Source organism: Gossypium arboreum, chromosome 4, assembly GCF_025698485.1.
Source record: "Gossypium arboreum isolate Shixiya-1 chromosome 4, ASM2569848v2, whole genome shotgun sequence".
NCBI lineage: Eukaryota > Viridiplantae > Streptophyta > Magnoliopsida > Malvales > Malvaceae > Gossypium > Gossypium arboreum.
Genome location: NC_069073.1, coordinates 95,988,658 through 96,007,455, shown reverse-complemented (window position 1 = coordinate 96,007,455; position 18,798 = coordinate 95,988,658). Strand labels below are relative to the sequence as shown.

The window sequence follows — 18,798 nt, the reverse complement described above, 5'->3', positions numbered from 1 at the left end:
TATATTGACGATATATTTAATTTTGAAATAGACTGTATTTTTTGAATTATCTTAACCTAGAGTTGAAACAAGACATTCTGACTAAAGATCTCAGTCGAAGTGTTAAACCAGGTCATTCTATTAATATCATCGAATATAGTAATTAAAGTATAGTTCAATGCTCGAATGTTAATAATTGGAATAGTCTTTTTATGTATTCAACTTCTATCTTTCAAAAGGGGATAAATAGTGATAAAAGTGTAAACAGTGAAAGACCAAGTTTAGCATGCATAGCAGTTTTCATTACTCCGATAATCTCAAATTATGTTAGCTCAACCATTATAGACTGGAAAGTTAATCGTTATTCATCAGAGAATTTTTGGAATACCAATAAAAGACTTGAATTTGTTAGTTAAATGGGAGCTAATTCAAAATGATCAAATCACCAATTTCAGTGTAGATTGTGGTAGTAGTCTATATTCCTGAAATTGAATATAGGAGCAAAATAGCTCAGAGATGGTATAATACATTTTATATAAGGGTCTTAGTAGTGTTTAATTAAGTTAAATCGAGCAGTAACATCATGTGAAATAACTTGAGACAAAGTTACTCGTGCTCAGGAATAAAATGTGAGATTTCAGAGTTTATATCGAGACGTCTGGTATGTCAATAGGTTAAAGTTGATTATCAAATTCTATTTACATTATTATAGTTTGTTATGATTTTTGAATGGGAATAAGAGTGAGTCACATTAGATTTTGAATCTGAATTACTTTTGACAATGAGAAAGGAAGACTTGAAATAAGTTGTTACTATCAGATTGATGAAATCGACTCATTTTGTTCTAGTCAATATGGGTTATCCACTTGAAAAGCTAATTGAGTTGTGTGTATCTTAGTTTTATCTTTAGATTCCAAAGTGAATTCCATGAGTCATGGCACACACATGCAGACAATCAAAATGAGAAAATCAGGTTCTAGAAAACATAATACAGAGATATATCATCCAGGTCAAGGACAATTGGGGAAATGTTTACCATGGCTTGAATTCGTTCTTTATAACAACCATTAGTCTTGTATTAAAATGATATCATTCAATCTTTTCACAGATGGGATGTAGAACCTTGCTATGCCAGACAGATGGAGTGACAAGCAGTTAATTGGGATCGAGTAATTGGAATTCTTATTAGATGAGAAATTCTGAGGACGAAATTTTCTTAAGGGGTGAGAGTTGTAACAACTCATTTTTTAGTGTTATCGAAAATAGTAGTTTCGATACCACAAACCCGACGAAAGTGTCCATAAATATTATTATTCAATATTTATGAGTCAAATATAGTATTATAATGAATTTTGGTTTGGTAATTTATTCTATTTAAATGAAAAATTAGGTTCAAGTGGAAAATCATTAAAGTCAAGTGTATTTAAAAATGAGGTATTGGGACCTCATTTTTATAAACCGAGTCGTAAATATTTAATAAAATATTTACGAAGTGTTACTAATTTCATATTAAAATTTGGTTAATAAATTTTAACATTTAAATAGTTAACTAAGCGAAAAGAACTAAATTGTAAAAGTTACAAAAGTTCATTTTCATTAGTTAAAAGGGTCAAATAGCTTTGAAAGGTAAATCAATGGACTTGGATGATAATTATACCATATTTATGGTTAGTGGATGATATTGGTTGGTTTTTGGTGTAATTTTAATGGTTTTAAAAGGTTAACTTTGTAATTTGATAATTAAATTAAAATGTTATACAAAACAAAAGGCAAAAATCAATATCTCCCCAATTTTGCTTTTCAAAATCGAATCACCATTCTTTGGAGAGGCAAAGGTTTTGGCCAAACCTTATTTTGAATGCATGGTATGAAATTCTTATTCATTTTTAATTATTTTTATGTTTTTGAATTTGTATTAACTTAATCTTGAGGGTCAATTCGTTAAATGGTTAAAAATTCAGGGACTTGCCATGAATGATTTTAATGTGTTTGTGAATATAATTGATAGATTATTAAAGTTTTTAACTAGATATAAAATAACTACTTTTTAGTGAAAAAACCACCCACTAAAAAAAAACTATGTGAATATAATTGATGGATTATTAAAGTTTTTAACTAGATATAAAATAACTATTTTTAGTGAAAAAAAACCACTCACTAAAAAAACCTACTTTATTTCTTCAAAATATAATTATTTTTAATTTTTCCGTATTTAAAAAACAATTATTTTAAAAAAATTATGTTTTACTCTAATAACTTAATTATAAGTTGTAAAAATGATTCTTTTGCCATCCATAGTAGGTAAAAGGTAATCTAGTATACATTAATTGTGTCCACGTGGATAAGGTTGAGCAAAACTCGATTTGACTAAAAAAAATCGAAAAAAATTCAAATTTCGAATTAAACGAATCAAGTTATTCGAGTCAACTCAAAATGTTTTTTCAAATTTCGAGTTCGAATTGAGTTGAACTTTTGAATTTGAATAACTCGAATAATTCAAATAATTCGAATATTAAACTATAATATTTTATATTTTTACCCCAAACTCCCAAACCTTTTTACTTTTCCCCCAAAACTTCTACTCCTTCCCACTTTCCCCCCAAAACTTTTACTCTCCTCCCATCCCAACCCCTCATCTACCCAAAATCCATTTCCTACCAAAATTTTACTCTCCTATTTACTTTTCCTCAAAATTTTACTCCCAAAAACCCTTAAAATTTTTTATTTTCCCCCCAAATTTTTACTCCCTCTCACTTCCTCCTAAAACTTTTACTCCCTTCCCTTCCCATCCCACCTCCCATCTACCCCAAACCCATCCCCCCCCCCCCCCCAAATTTTTTTAATATTTTTCCTCCAAAATTTTACTCCCCCTATTTACTTTCCCTCAAACTTTTACTCTTCAAATTTTTTATTTTCCTCCTAAACTTTTACTTCTCACCCTTTACTCCCAAATAAAAATCAAAATTATCCAAAAATCCCTAAATATAAATAGTAATAAATTTATTTATATCTACTATTTATATTATTAAATTAAATTTCACATTTTATATTATTTATATTATTGAATTGTTTAGTCATATTGAATATTTATATTAAAATTAAATTATTAATGATGCCATCAAATATTCGTGTTAAAATTTTATATTGATATCAATTTCATATTTTATATTTAAAATAACTTTTATTAAAAATCACATTTTACATTTAATATATTTTTAATTCCAAAATACATAGTGACAAGAATCAAGATAATTGAAACAACTAAGCAATCAAAGAAGTTAACCAATATATAAAAGATTAATAAATAAATTATGAGGTGATGAAAGTTAATAAAAAATTTGATTACGGTGGGTAAATTTTATTACGGTGGGTGACAGTGGTTATAAGGAGCCAAAGTTATTTTTTAAAATTTAACTAGAACAAATATATTCGATTCGATTCGATTCGAATTCCATCTCACTTGACTCGATTCAAGAAAATTTCAAATCAAATTAGGATGATAAAATATGATTTGTCAACTCGATTAATTGAAAATTTTTCACTTGATTCGATTCTATTCAATCGAATGCTCACCCCTACATGTGGACACCACAAAAATGATTAAATATCTAAAAATCTTAACCATTAATAATAATAATTTCTTTAACATTTTTAGTTTTTTTTTTTGGATTAAGCATTCTTAGTTAATAAGTATTAAGAAAATAAAATAGCAATTAACAACATAAATATTTTATTAGTATTATTGATTCAATACATTAACTTGAATATTCAACTTTTGGAATATAGTTTTTTAAGAAAATTCTCTTCAAGGGCAGAAAGTTATGAGATAATTAGCTCCGCCACTGCACGTAAATGTACTACTCTTATCATCAAAAGCGTAACTATAAGCTTGAGGGCATTGGCTCTTAAAGATCTTCGAATATTGTGTTGAATGGCACGTAGATGGTTGACTATAAGCGCCGGTGCAACAATATTGGGGTTGATTAAAAGCCAAACATGCGCTCTTGCAGGCGATAACACCTCCATCCGATCCTTTAACTTGCAATTCCGGAGGACAAGCTGAATTCACGTTGGCTGGGCAACCCGTGGCACCACAACCGGCTAATCCGCCTTGTGGGATGACTGAAAGAGGCAAGTTAAAGCCATCAACGAGGCTAACATCATAAAAATCTTGTCCGGCGCTTGCTGCCAGGGCGACTTCTATCAGCGACGCTGGTGGGATTGCGCCGGCACCATTGCATGTAATCTGACCAGATCCACAGTCACCTGTAGCGCATTGGAACTTCCCGCTGGTGTCTGCGCATTGGATTCGACCCCAAATACGACCAGACCATGGGGCTGGAACATTTAAAGTTGATGAAGTTTTCGAGGCTAACTCAAAACCGGTTGAGGATAATTGAGGACCTTGTCCTGTTAGAGTTCCTGGCCAAACTGTGTAAGGGCAGTTGTTTGTGAATGTAAATGTAGCTGAATGAGCCCCTGCAACAAATAAAATAAAATAAAACTTCATCGGGCAAGAATTTACAAATATAGATATCAAAATTGGATGCTAGTTGAATTCAAATGAAGCTATTTACAATGGAAGAAGAAAATGGTCAGGGAAAATGCAAAGATAACTTGAACTTCCATCACTAACTGTTTTTGGTTTTTTTTTTCTTATTATTTTTGCCTTTAGTCTCTTTTGTGATGATTCCATTGGAGAACAAATGGTGCTTTATATAGGCCTATGTTAGGTCTAAATTCTTACATTTTCAACAACCACAAAAGTTTATTGGAAGCAAATTATGTTTAATTTAGAAGTCTAGATCAGTATTGTATAATGTTGTATTCTATTTTGAGTTAAAGCCCTCAATACACAATAAATATTAACTACTAAATTATTTTTCTTTTTCATGTTATAGAATAGTTCGATTTCCTTATTAATGAATGAAAGTTGATTAAAAGTATACTAAAAGAATAATAAGTAAAAAGGTGAGAGTGTTATAAAATAATTAAATAAAAGAACACTTAAGGTAAGTAAAGAATTTTCTTGTCTCCTCTTTTCATTTATAAAAAAGCTATATATAAGCCATTGACATTCAATGTAACATAAATGAATGAAGCTTATTTAACAGCTTCTTTAACACATACATTAAGCATCTTTAATAATGAATCACTACTGCAAAATAGGTTTTTAACGGCGTTTTTAGCGGCGTTTGAATTGAAAACGCCACTAAAAATCGAATAGATTGAGCATTAGCGGCGTTTTTAACAAAGCGCCGCTAAAGATCGAGCATTAACGGCGTTTTTAAGAAAGCGCCGCTAAAGATCTGAGCATTAGCGGCGTTTTTAGGAAAGCGCCGCTAAAGATCTGAGCATTAGCGGCGTTTTTAAGAAAGCGCCGCTAAAAGATTAAGCAGAACTACGTCGTTTTACTTCAGTGGCATAGCGGCGCTTTGTGGAAAACGCCGCAATAGCTTGAGTTTTAACTAGGTCTATGTTTTATGATTTAAGCTTTAGTGGCGTTTTGGGTTATAAACGCCGCAATTATGTCAAAATTTTAAAATTTTAATATATATTTTTTATCAAAATAGAACAAATAACTTATAAGTACGTTATGATGTATTTGAAATTTTTATATTTTAATCAAAATACAAAAATATTTTTAAAATTTTATTATATTTTTAACGAAATCATTAATCATTTTATAATTATAACATTATGCTAGAGAAAATAATAATATGAATTTTATCATCATCTATTTTAAACTAATATTAGATATAAAAGTATTTTGGTAATTATATTAGAAGGGCAAATTTTACGATTATATTAATCTCGACTAGACCCAAATAATATATATTAAAATTAAACCGCTTAAAACTCAATTAAAAAAAACTAAAACAGTACATTATTTGCCCATTTTATGGTTTAGGGTTAAAGGTTTAAGATTTACTATTTAAAGGTTTAGGGTTTATGGGTTTAGGGATTATGTTTACGGCTTATGGTTTAAGGGTTGGGGTTTAAGGGTTATGGGCTAGTGGTTAAGGGTTTATGGGTTATGGGTTAATGGTTTAGGGGTTAATGCTTAGGGGTTTTTATTTTGTGGTTTAAGGTTTAGGGGATATAGTTTAAGGTACTTTAGTAGGGGATATAGTTTAATGGTTTAAGGTTTAGAGTATTGATTAATTAGTGTTATAATTTTGTGGTTTAAGGATTAAGAGATATAGTTTAAGGTTATGATTAATCCATACATTTTGTGGTTAAGGCTTAGGGGTTATTATTTTATGGTTTATGGTTAGGGGATATAGTTTAGGGTTTAGAGTTTAAGGTTATAGGGATATAGTTTAAGGTTTATGGGATATATTTTAGGGTTTAAGGTTATAGGGATATAGTTTAATGGTTTAAGGTTTACAGTTTTGATTAATTAGTGTTATTATTTTGTGGTTTAAGGATCAAAGGATATAGTTTAGGGTTATGATTAATTCATACATTTTGTGGTTAAGGCTTAGGGGTTATTGTTTTGTGGTTTATGGTTAGGGGATATAGTTTAGGGTTTAGGGGATATACTTTAGGGTTTAAGGTTATAGGGATATAGTTTAATGGTTTAAGGTTTAGAGTTTTGATTAATTAGTGTTAATAATATTAAGTATTTTAATTAATTAAAAATATTATAAAAATATAAAGACAATGATATTAAAATTTACCAGCATTTTATTGAAAAACGCCACAAATATCCATGGAACAAAACGCTGTCGTTTTATACTTTGTTATTACTGGCGCTTTCAGCAAAAACGCCACAAATAGCATGAAATACCGGCGTTTTTCAAAAATGCCACAACGTTATATCAATTGAAACGTCGTCGTTTTTTGTTATTTTTATTAATGGCATTTTCTGAAAGCGCTGCAAACTCTAAATTTTTTTTAACTAAAACGTCGTCGTTTCTGTGTGGCCCGAAATTGCTTTACTCTCTGCCAAAGTCAATTTCCCCGATTTCCCCAAAATTTCCCCCAACTTATTCTCCCCCAAATTTTTTACCCTAGTTTCCCAACATCGCATTGCATCCAGCGACAGAGAAGAAGCAAACGAACATGTTGACTTTCTCCCCTCTCCCTCTCCCTCTCCCTCTCCCTTTTTCTGTCTTAGGGTTTTTCTTTCTTACCAATGTGCTTTTCTTTCTTGGATTTAGCTTTTTCCATGGATTCCCAATGACACCCAAATTTTACAAGGTATGTTTTAACGTCTTCCTACTTTTTGGGTCTTTCTGCTTTTCTTGTTTTAATCTTCCTTTCTCTCCTTGTTTTATTTTGCTCTCCTTCTGTTTGTTGAAATTCCCCAATTAATTCCATTTCTTGCTTATTCTTTTTTCTTAAGAAATGTGGGATTGTTTGTTAGTAAGATTTTTTGGGTTTTTGTTTTTCTCGTTCATTTACGAAAAGAAAACGAATTTTAACTGAAACTCACTCTTTGATTATTTGATCCCGTTTCATATGATGAGATCCAAGTGATCTTTTCTTCTTGTATTTGACTGGGCTTGAAAATGTTTGTTTTGTTCTTGAATTTGTTAGTACTGGGTGGATTAGTTCATTCATGTAGTAGATATTTGATACAATGGTTAACATAATTGAATCAATGCACTTCACAAGATATTGATTAAAATTTTAAACCCCATTTTAATGGTAAAATATCATGGTGTCATGGAGTTGCAAATGCTGGTCCTCATCCATTGTTCAAAGTTCATAAAGTTAAAAACGTCTAATGAAAATTTCTTGGCCAATCAGTTCCATTGGCTAGATGGTTTGATCCATATTATCAGATCTGTTTGTTTTTAGCCTATTGTTTGTAATGTCTGTTAATGAGTTTCTTCTTATAAACTTCTTTCGATTCTTAGGCTCAGATGTGAACGACTAAAACATTTGCTTCCCCCATTTTCTTTTTCCTTTTATATGATTTTTTTAACACTTAACTTAGGTTGGAAACTTCTCTTATCACATTACATGTTAAGGCTAGAGGCCAAGGTTTACTTCTTGCTAATATCAACAATCTTTTACAACAAGATTTTGATGTGCTGCAACAATCTATTGACCAATATTTTCATGATTAGCTTTTGCAAACACTGCAGCTTGTAAACTTTTACTTGTGTCAAAATATGGATGTCATTTCTATCCCTTTTTCTATATCTAGGAAAACTGACATGAAGTTTATTTTGACTGAATTATAAATATATGTAATGTAAAAACATTTGCAACAACTGCTGCATATTTTTGGGCTGAGAAGTTTATTTTGACTGAATTATATCGCAAAACTGACATGAAGTTTTACTAAGGAAATGTCATTGTCTTTCAATTCTCCATCACTTGATCTTGAATATTGACTGGATTAGTCACATTATGCCTTATATCAATTTTCAATTTAGATGGTTGTAGTTTGAAGATGATCTATTTTGGTACAAATCAGTTGGATTTTGCTGACATTTAATTTTTAAACTTTTTCAAGGTCATTCTTCTGTATCTGTTTCTAAGACGCAAGTAAGTTTTTTACTTAATTACTTTTACATTTATGTTCTCTGTATTGAATCTAATTTGATAAATCAATGCATTCCAGGGAGCAATTGGAAAAATGATCAACCATTCAGATTGATAATTTTTGTATCAGTTTGTTAGCATCCTTATCAAGTATCAAATGCCTATCTGTTACTTCTTGTACACTGCAGGTTGGTTATATAATTCCTTCTTGTTTGGGTTATTCTGTCAAGATTTATTTAGAAACTGTTCTATTTTACAATATTAACTAATGTACTAAACTTCATGATACCGAAACCTAATTTTTTCTTCCCTATTTTTGTACTACGACGATTGTTAATAAATTTAATTATTACTATAATAATTATATGAAGTAATATATATGAAGTAAAATTATATTTTATACTAAATATGGTACATATACTTTAATTCCTTGTGTTTTGACTTTTAGGATATAGTTCCATGTGTCTGCATACTAGTGAATTAATGTTGTATGTATTTGATTCTTGCTTCTGCTCCTCCTGCAACTATTGTTTCAATCAAGCGCCATTTAATCTTGAATTAAATTTGGTACTGATATAGATAAAGTTTTATATTTGCTTAAACTGAAATATATTTGGTGCTACTCTTATAATCTTACATGTGTCTGTATTAGTGAATTAATGTTGTATGTATTTCATTCTTGCTTCTGCTCCTCTCGCAACTATTGGTTCAACTGAAGCTGCCATTTAATCTTCGAATTAATATTTGGTACTGATATAGATAAAGTTTTTATATTTGCTTAAACTGAAATATATTTGGTGCTACTCTTATAATCTTACATCTGTTCTAGGTACTATCGAGCACCTGAATTAATATTTGGTGCAACTAAATACACCACAGCCATTGACATCTGTTCTAGGTACAGGTTTCGTTGCTAAATTTTTTTCCTTATTTCTATGCATTTTCACTTTAAATTACTTAACAAATATTACTTTTTTGACTCCAGCCTCTGTTTGCTGGTGAGAGTGGAGTAGACCAGGTTGTTGAAATTATTAAGGTATGTTTTATTTCAAAATTCTAATCAATAATAGTTTTATCATGATGATTTTGGAAAATTTAATATTTTGGGGTTGCGATCTTGTAAAGATTTAATTGCTGGTTCTGTTTGGAGTAGAACTATTTTGTTTCCAAATTATTTTTAAATTTTTGGCTTTTGAAAGTATTTTTAAATTAGTTACACTATAATAAGTTTTAATTTGATATATTTTCTTTTTAATTGAATTGAATAAGTATGAATAAGTTTTTATATTTGGTTCAACTTAATTATTATTTGATTCAACTTAAGTATGAATAAGTATGAGTTAATTTTATTACCATGTAGCTTGCTTGTCCATTAAAATTACAACATTAGCTGACCTTCTCTCAGCCTTATTTTAAATATTTTAAAGATTCAAAGTATATAGGCTGGAAACCTGACGGGTTGCCTTATATCGAGCTACAAGATATAATGGATCCTCCCTAGGTGTAACAATGGCACGTATGATGAATCTTAAAAATTCAAAATACTTGAAAAAGTTCTATCGCTATTGAATATTTATATAAAATTAAACTACAATTTTTTTTGATATTATTATATTCAAATTACTATTTTGTTATATTAATAATGTTTGATTTTAATATTTAATATTTTTAAATGTCTTTAAAAGTTATAACTAATTTTTATCAAAATAGTATTAATTATTATTTGAAGTATGAATAAGTATGAATAAGTTTTATATTTGGTTCAAGTTAATTATTATTTGATTCAACTTAAGTATGAATAAGTATGAATTAATTTTATTACCATATATGTAGCTTGCTTGTCCGTTATAATTACAACAATAGTGACCTTCTCTCCAACCTTATTTTAAATATTTTAAAGATTCAAAGTATATAGGTGGAAACTGACAGGTTGCCTTATATCGAGTGCAAGATATAATGGATCCTCCTAGGTGTAACAACGCCACGTATGATGAATCCTAAAAATTCAAAAGACTTGAAAAAGTTCTATTGATCTCATTTACTATTGAATATTTATATAACCTTAATTTATTTCAAATTTACTTATAAAAATTAAACTACGATTCTTTTTGATATTATTATATTCAAATTACTATTTTTTATATTAATAATGTTTGATTTTAATATTTAATATTTTTAAATGTCTTTAAAAGTTATAACTAATTTTTATCAAAATAGTATTAATATTGATCATTACTTAAATAAATTACATAACTTAAATAACTCATATAACTTACATAATTTACATAACAACTTACATAACTCACATAACTTACATAATTTACATAACAACTTACATAACTCACATAACTTACATAATTTACATAACTCACATAACGTACATAACAACTTACATAACTTAACTAATACATGTAGTTTAATCTAATAATTTCCTTAAAAGCGTATAGTTTAAAGTTCAAATTTCATAACTTACATAATCTACATAACCTACATAAAACATAAAAATATATCATATCAAGACTTACATAATAAACAACTTACCCGTGCAACTTATTGCCGACTTTAGACTTCAACAACTACGAAATGGATAGGACTTGGATGAATTTCTCAAGGGCAAGCAACGAGTATCAAAATGGAGTGCAATCTTTTTTAGATTTTGAATTTCACAATACAAGCCAAGAGAATATGATTCTTTGCCCGTGTAAGAAGTGTGGCAATATCTATTGGCATTATCGTGAAGTTGTCTATGAACATCTAATTGTTGATGGCTTCATTCGGGGGTATAAAAAATGGATTTTCCATGGAGAGTGTACACCTAGTGGAGCCTCTTCGACGATTAATCCGAGATATCCTTATAGTGGTTACCGTCAGTATGTTGAGAAGATGACATGAAAGGTATGATGCGGGATGCATTTAATATGCGGAGTGAAGGTTTCCAATCATTTCCACCAAACTATGTTGCATCCGATGATTATAATATCGGTGGGAATACTTTCATAGAAACGAGAAGAAGTGTACCAGATGAACAACCGAATGAAGAAGCGGTGAAGTTCTACACGTTACTTGGTGAAATGAATGAAGAACTTTATGAGGGATCAAAATTTTCGAAAATGTCATTCTGTATTCGCCTTTTCCACTTAAAATGTTTGGGAGGGTGGACCAGAAACACTTTGACAATGCTATTAGAGCTTTTGAGAGAAATGTTCCCGTTTGCAAAAATCCCTCAATCATGTAAAGACATGAAGAAAGTGATAAAAGATTTGGGCCTTGGGTACAACAAAATTCATAGTTGCCCAAATGATTGCATGTTGTATTGGGGTGATCGGAGAAATCAACAGTCTTGTCATGTTTGTGGTAAATCTCGTTGGATGAATAGAGATGCAGAAGATGTTAATAAGGATGAATGTGGGCCACAGTCAATAAGGAAGCCAAACAAGATTTTGCGATATTTCCCGCTAATCCCAAGGCTTCAAAGACTATTCATGTCGTCAAAGACAGTAGAGTTTATGACGTGGCATCATGATCAACAAACGGATGATGGATTATTAAGGCATCCTGCAGATTCTTTAGCATGGAAATCATTTGACAATAAATTTCCAAGCTTTGTAAGTGATCCTCGGAGTGTAAGGCTCGGTTTAGCATCTGACGGATTTAATCCTTTTAAAATCATGAGCACCTCGTACAGTACTTGGCCTGTGGTCCTTGTTCCTTATAATTTGCCTCCATGGCTCTGCATGAAGCAATCTTCTTTGATATTATCTATGATTATCCCCGGAAAGAAAGGCCCCGGAAATGATATTGACATATATCTGCAGCCACTTATTGAAGAGTTAAAACAATTATGGGCGGGTGTTGAGACGTATGATGTATTGAGAAAGGAGAACTTTTACCTACGTGCTGCTTTGTTGTGGACAATTAATGATTTCCCGGCATATGCGAATTTATCTGGTTGGAGTACGAGAGGACGTTATGCTTGCCCTTGTTGTGCTGCTCAAACGTGTTCATAGTGGTTATATAATGGGAAGAAGTTCTGCTATATGGGGCATCGTCGGTGGTTAGATGAAAATCATAGCTATAGATTTCAGAGGGCTTTATTTGACAGTACTGAAGAGTTGAATAAAGCTCCTGAGTAGACCATTGGATCTGAAATCTTATTCATGTTAAAAGATATTGATTTCAGTTATGGGAAGCTGAATCAACCATCTAACAGGCAAACAAATAGACGATCGAGGGATGAATCTGATGATGAATCTGACGAGGAGGATGACCCTAATGAGGCGGACTTGTGAAAGAAAAGAAGTATTTTTTTTGAGTTGCCTTATTGGGAGCATCACATATTACGCCACAATCTTGATGTGATGCATATTGAGAAGAATGTCTGCGAGAACATCATCCAGACAATTTTGAAGATCGATGGTAGATCAAAAGATAATCTTCAGAGTTGACTTGATTTAGTTCACATGGGAATTAGGCGTGATCTTCATCCCCAAGTACGTCCTAATGGAAAATATTGGTTGCCGTCTACAATTTTTGCAATGTCAAAGGAAGAGAAAGAAATGTTCTGCACGGTGTTGAAGGATATAAAGGTTCCAGATGCGTATGCATCAAATATATCTCGATGTGTAAGTCTTAAAGATCGAAGACTATATTCATTAAAATCACATGACTATCACATCTTGATGCAAGATCTACTTCCAGTTGCTTTACGGTGCTATATATCAAAGAAGGTAACGTCTTGTATAATTGAACTGTCCAATATAATGAAAGCAATTTGTGGAAAAGTTTTGAATGTTGAAGAACTTGAAAAAGTACAAGATCGAGCCACTTTGACATTATGCAATTTGGAGATCTTTCCACCTTCCTTCTTCACAATTATGGTGCACCTTGTCATTCATCTCCCTCGTGAAGCAATAATTGGTTGGCCGGTTTTCTATCGTTGGATGTATCCAATTGAAAGGTGCTAATTTATTTCAAAGGCATTCACCTTTATACCTATAGTTACCAGTTTTGATAATGTTGTATATGGTGTTTAGGTTCCTAAGCAAATTGAAGTCTTATTGCCGTAACAAGCGTTATCCGGAAGGATCAATTGCTGAAGGCTACTTGGCAGAGGAGTGTATGACATTCTGTTCTAGATATTTAGAAGATGTTGAAACAAGATTGAATAGACCAAGTAGAAATGCCGGACTCAATGATCCTAGCTTGGCCTAAACTTATTTATTTCAAAGTTATGGAGAACCAATCGGGAAAGTTGAAATTGCAGAATTAGATGACCGATCTTGGATACAAGCACATAGATATGTTCTTTTCCACCACGATGCACTTGAACAATTACGCAAGTAAGGTCTAGAATATGATAAATATTCATCTTTTTCTGATTTGTTTATTTTTTAACGAATTAAACATGTTTTTAACATAGTGAGTACAAACAAGTCTTAAGATCTCATTCACGCTCACGAAGATTACAATATCGCGAGATTAATAGATTTTTCACAGAATCTTTTCATGAATGGTTAAGCCAAATGGTATGCAACTCAACATTTTATTGACAAATAATAATGTTTTCTCATAACATTTACAATTACTCAATTTACTTTTGATTTAATAGGTTTGGAGTGGGAATGTCCTTAATGACGAAGTTAAATGGCTTTCCCAAGGTCTGAATCGAGTAGTAAAAAGATATAGTGGCTTCATCATGAATGGATTCAGATTTCATACCAAATATCGCGAGAGATTGAGGAGAACTAAAAATTGTGGAGTAGTTGTTAACTCTTTAATTACAAGTTACGCTAGTGCTAGGGACAGTAATCCTGTCGAGGGAAATGTGGAGTATTACGGACTTCTAACCGACATTATTGAGTTGGATTACTATGGAAAATGGAAAGTCATCTTATTTCGATGTAATTGGGTGATGCTAATCTCGCCGCAGAATTAAAATGATCAATTTGGTTTTACAATGGTGAATTTCTCTCGATTAATTCACACTGGAGAACATTTGATAGACGAGCCGTATGTATTTTCTTCTCAAGTTAAACAAGTTTTTTACTCGAAAGATCCAATTGATGAGGGTTGGTACGTTGTACTCCGAAACACCCCTAGAGACTTATTTGACATGGGGAATGGAAGTAGAGATGACATCGTTGAAAGATCAGAAACTTTTCCTTTTCCAGAACAAAACTTAAATGAAAATATCCCTAGTACTAGTACACAATTTCAATGGGTTCGTCAAGATGTGGATGAAGATATTTACGATTTATGATGTAGTAAGATTTTATGATTTTTTATTTATATGTAATGTTATAATTTTAACATTGGTCATGTTATATAATTTAACTATTTTATATTTACTATTGTTGTTATTTCTTACTAAAATTTTAACTATTTTATGTGTTGCAAGAAAAATGCCTAGAAGAAGATTAAGAGATCTTAGTATTGTACAGAATACTACAAATTCGGAAGAAGTAAGTACTGAACAGCAAACAGTTGTTGGATCTTTAAGCGTGCCGGAGACACTTGACGAGTCTGTGGAATTTCAAAGTAATGTTAAGTTTATTTTACAAATTGTATTAAATTTTATTACTGATTCTTTTTTAAATTTCAATATAGTAATAATATATTATTTTTCAGCTGAAAATGGTGGACGCGCAGAGGTCGAGGACGTACGCTCCTAATAGATTTATATAACTTAAATTCTGTCGAGCGTGTCAAAGTAACTAGAAACAGCCATGGTCAGCCTGTTGGACAAGAAGCTCGACTTTTAGCAGGCTATTTGGGCATTATAGCACGAAATGCCAATATGTTGCCCATCAACTACGAATCATGGCATAACATGCCGATAGCAATAAAAATCAAGCTCTCTCTAATATTAAGGTAACAAAACGTTAATGTAATTTATAATACGTTGGTTTAAGTTTCATTCATATTTACTTCCTAAACTTGTGTTTTTTAGGAGAGGTTTGCTTTAGAGGTCTTTGATGCATATATCAAGAAGGCATTGGGTAAAAAATGGAGAGACCATAAAAGCATTTTGAAAAAAGAATATTTTAAAAAACCCATAAGCCTCGAACAAAAATTGCAAAATGTCCCACCGGGAATGCTGAGGTACCAATGGGAAGATGCGGTTCGATTTTGGAATTCGAAGAAAGGAGAGGTATTATGTACTTGCAAACTCTTATAAATTTTTCGGTTTATAGTATTTACTATATACGTAATAATAATTTTATTATGTAGGACCGTGAGCGAGTTGGAACAAGCAGCAGGCAAAAACAAAAATTTACGCACACGGCAGGGTCGAGAAGTTTTGCTTGTGTAGCTCAAGCCGCGGTACTATGGATTTATTAATTCTATCAAGTATTAATGACTTTTTACAATTAAATAATATTTACTACTATATTGTAGGAAGCCTCGTCTGGTCAAAAAGTTGGACGCCTTCAGCTTTTTGACATTACGCATGAGAAAAAGATGGAACTCGATGACATCCGAGACTACGAAATTATGGTATATTTACTTAATAAAATTTGATTCATTATAAATATTTATAATATTTAATTATAATGTTTTAATTCGTCGTTTTTATTAGTTTAATTTAAATAATGTTATGTTGTATTCCTTTTTATTGTATATTTCGTTTCTAACTCTCTAACTGATTTATTAGGAGAAACTAAAAGATAAGAAGGCAGAGTATGAAGTGACTGCTTCGACTGATAGTTCTGTTAATTTTGAGGATATAGATAATAGAATTATTAATGAAGTTTTGGGTCCAAAAAGGTATGGTCGGGTTAGATTTCAACGATCTGGTGTTAACCCGACCCAATATTTTGGATCCACCTCGCATCAATACATGCCTTCTAGGAGTCAAAGTCAAGCTGAAGTTCAGAGGCTAAAAGATCAGATAGTTCAAATACAAGCTAGCACAGATGAGCAAATTTCTCAACTTAGAGCGGAGGCGGCAGCCGAGAGGCGGAGGCGCAGAATGGCGAGGCGAGCGAATGAAAATACAATGAACTCCAGCTACAGCTTCAGTCTATGATGACTATGTTCCATCAATTTCAAAATCCGCCATCTTAGACATTTGTTTTCTTGTAACTTTTAACATTATTGTAAGAATATTTTGAATATTCATTTACAATTTATATAATATATTTTTCGTATAATTTTTTATTATTTAAATTTACGGGTTTTGGTTGGATTTCATGGTATATTTGCTGTTTTTGGTTGAATTTCTTGCAGGACGGTTGGATATAGGTGCAAAAATACATATTGCAAAATTGTGCAAATTAGTGGTGTTTTTTTAAAAGCACCGCTAAAAGTCCTGGTCTTTAGCGGCGTTTTTTTTAAAAGCGCCGCTAAAAGTCCTGGTCTTTAGCGGTGATTTTTTTAGAAGCGCCGCTAAAAGTCCTAGTCTTTAGCGGCATTTTTTTTAAAAAACGCCGCTAATTTTACCGGCATTACATATAGCGACTTTTTTTGCGGTGCTTTTAGCGGCGCTTAAAAACGCCGCTAAAGGCCAAAAAAACGCCGCTAAAAGTCTATTTTCCTGTAGTGAATACGGGGTTTTAACTCATTACTTTCATAAATGTTTAAAGGTTATAGACATCCATTTAATGTATTTACAACACTCCCCCTTGGATGTCTTTTAAATAAAAATGTGCCTCATTAAAACCTTTATTAGGGAAAAACCCTATGGGAGAAAAACCTAATGAAGGAAAAAGAGTACACAATCTCCTGTTACAAGTTGTCTCGTTAAAAACCTTTACTAGAAAAACCCAGTGGGACAAAACCTTAGTTAAAGGAAAAGAGTACAACGTGTTTTAGACTCCCCCTAATGGCAACACCACATTATATCTTAGAGTCGACGCATTCCAATCTTGTTTCGTAGTCTTTCAAATGTTGAAGTTGGCAATGCTTTGGTGAAAAGATCTGCTAAATTATCACTAGAATGAATTTGTTGAACTTTTATGTCAATTTCTTCTCAAGATCATGAGTGAAGAATAATTTTGGTGAAATATATTTCGTTCTGTCACCTTTGATATAACCACCCTTTAATTGAGCTATACATGCTGTATTATCTTCGTGTAAGATAGTTGGCATATTTTTCTTGTAAAGGCCAATTACATATCTTTTAGATATGTTGGGTTAATAACCTTAGTCAAACACACTCTCGGCTTGCATCATGCATTGCAATTATTTCAACATGATTTGAAGAGGCGGCAGCTAATGTCTGCTTTGTCGAATGCCATGATATGACAGTACCTCCACATGTAAATAAATATCCCGTTTGAGATCGACCTTTATGTGGATCTGATAAATATCTAGCATCAGCATAACCAACTAATAGGGACTTTGAATCATTTGAATAAAATAACCCCATATCAATGGTCCCTCTAAGATATCTAAATACATGTTTAATTCCATTCCAATGTCTACGTGTTGGAGAAGAACTAAATATTGCTAACAAGTTTACAGAAAAAGCTATATCAGGTATTGTGTTGTCTGGAAAATACATCAATGCTCTTATGGCACTTAGATATGGTACTTCAGGACCAAAAAAATCTTCATCATTCTCTCAAGGATGAAATTGATCTTTATTCACATCTAACGATCATACAACCATCGGGGTACTCAATGGATGTGCCTTATCCATATAAAATTTCTTTAAGATCTTTTCGTAAAAGTTGACTGATGGACATGAATTTCATCTTTTAAATGCTTGATCTGCAGGTCGATAAAACTTTGTTTTTCCAAGATCTTTCATCTCAAATTCTTTCTTTAAATGATTTACTGCATTTTGAAGTTCTTCAGGAGTTCCAATAATATTTAGATCATTAACATAAATAGCAATTATCAGGAAGTTTGATCTATACCTTTTTTTAAAAAACACATGGGCAGATTGGATTGTTTTTATAATCTTCTTTTAACAAATATTCACTAAGACGATTGTACCACATATGTCTAGACTGTTTTAATTCATATAAACTTTTCTTTAATCTGATTGAGCAATTTTCCCTGGAAACTCTATACCCTTTAGGGATTTCAAATCCTTCTGGAATTTTCATATAAATTTCACTATCAAGTGTACCATACAAATAGGCTGTAACAACATCCATTAGATGCATGTCAAGTTTTTCACTTACTGTCAAACTAATAAGGTATATGAACATGATTGCATCCACCACAGGAGAGCATGTCTCTTTATAATCAATGTCGGGCCTTTGCGAAAATCCTTATTCTACAAGTCATGCTTTATATGTTAAGACTTCATTTTTCTCATTTCGTTTTCGCAAAAATATCCATTTATATCCTACTGGATTTACATAT

The 18,798-nt window shown here is 31.6% G+C and overlaps 1 protein-coding gene and 1 long non-coding RNA gene across 2 annotated transcripts; one reads left to right on the top strand and one right to left on the bottom strand.

Annotated features, from left to right (window-relative positions):
- Nucleotides 1-3,686: 3,686 nt before the first annotated feature.
- LOC108459818 (thaumatin-like protein 1b) lies at nucleotides 3,687-4,694 on the bottom strand. The gene is made up of 2 exons (XM_017759219.2): nucleotides 4,557-4,694; nucleotides 3,687-4,458 (listed from the first exon to the last, which is right to left on the bottom strand). The coding sequence occupies exons 1-2, from the start codon at nucleotides 4,606-4,608 to the stop codon at nucleotides 3,785-3,787; spliced, it is 726 nt and encodes a 241-aa protein (XP_017614708.1). The 5' UTR covers nucleotides 4,609-4,694; the 3' UTR covers nucleotides 3,687-3,784.
- Nucleotides 4,695-9,160: 4,466 nt separating this feature from the next.
- LOC128291646 (uncharacterized) lies at nucleotides 9,161-16,259 on the top strand. The gene is made up of 3 exons (XR_008281457.1): nucleotides 9,161-9,228; nucleotides 9,311-9,379; nucleotides 16,136-16,259. It is a non-coding gene; the product is annotated as an uncharacterized LOC128291646 (long non-coding RNA).
- The last annotated feature ends 2,539 nt before the right edge of the window (nucleotides 16,260-18,798 follow it).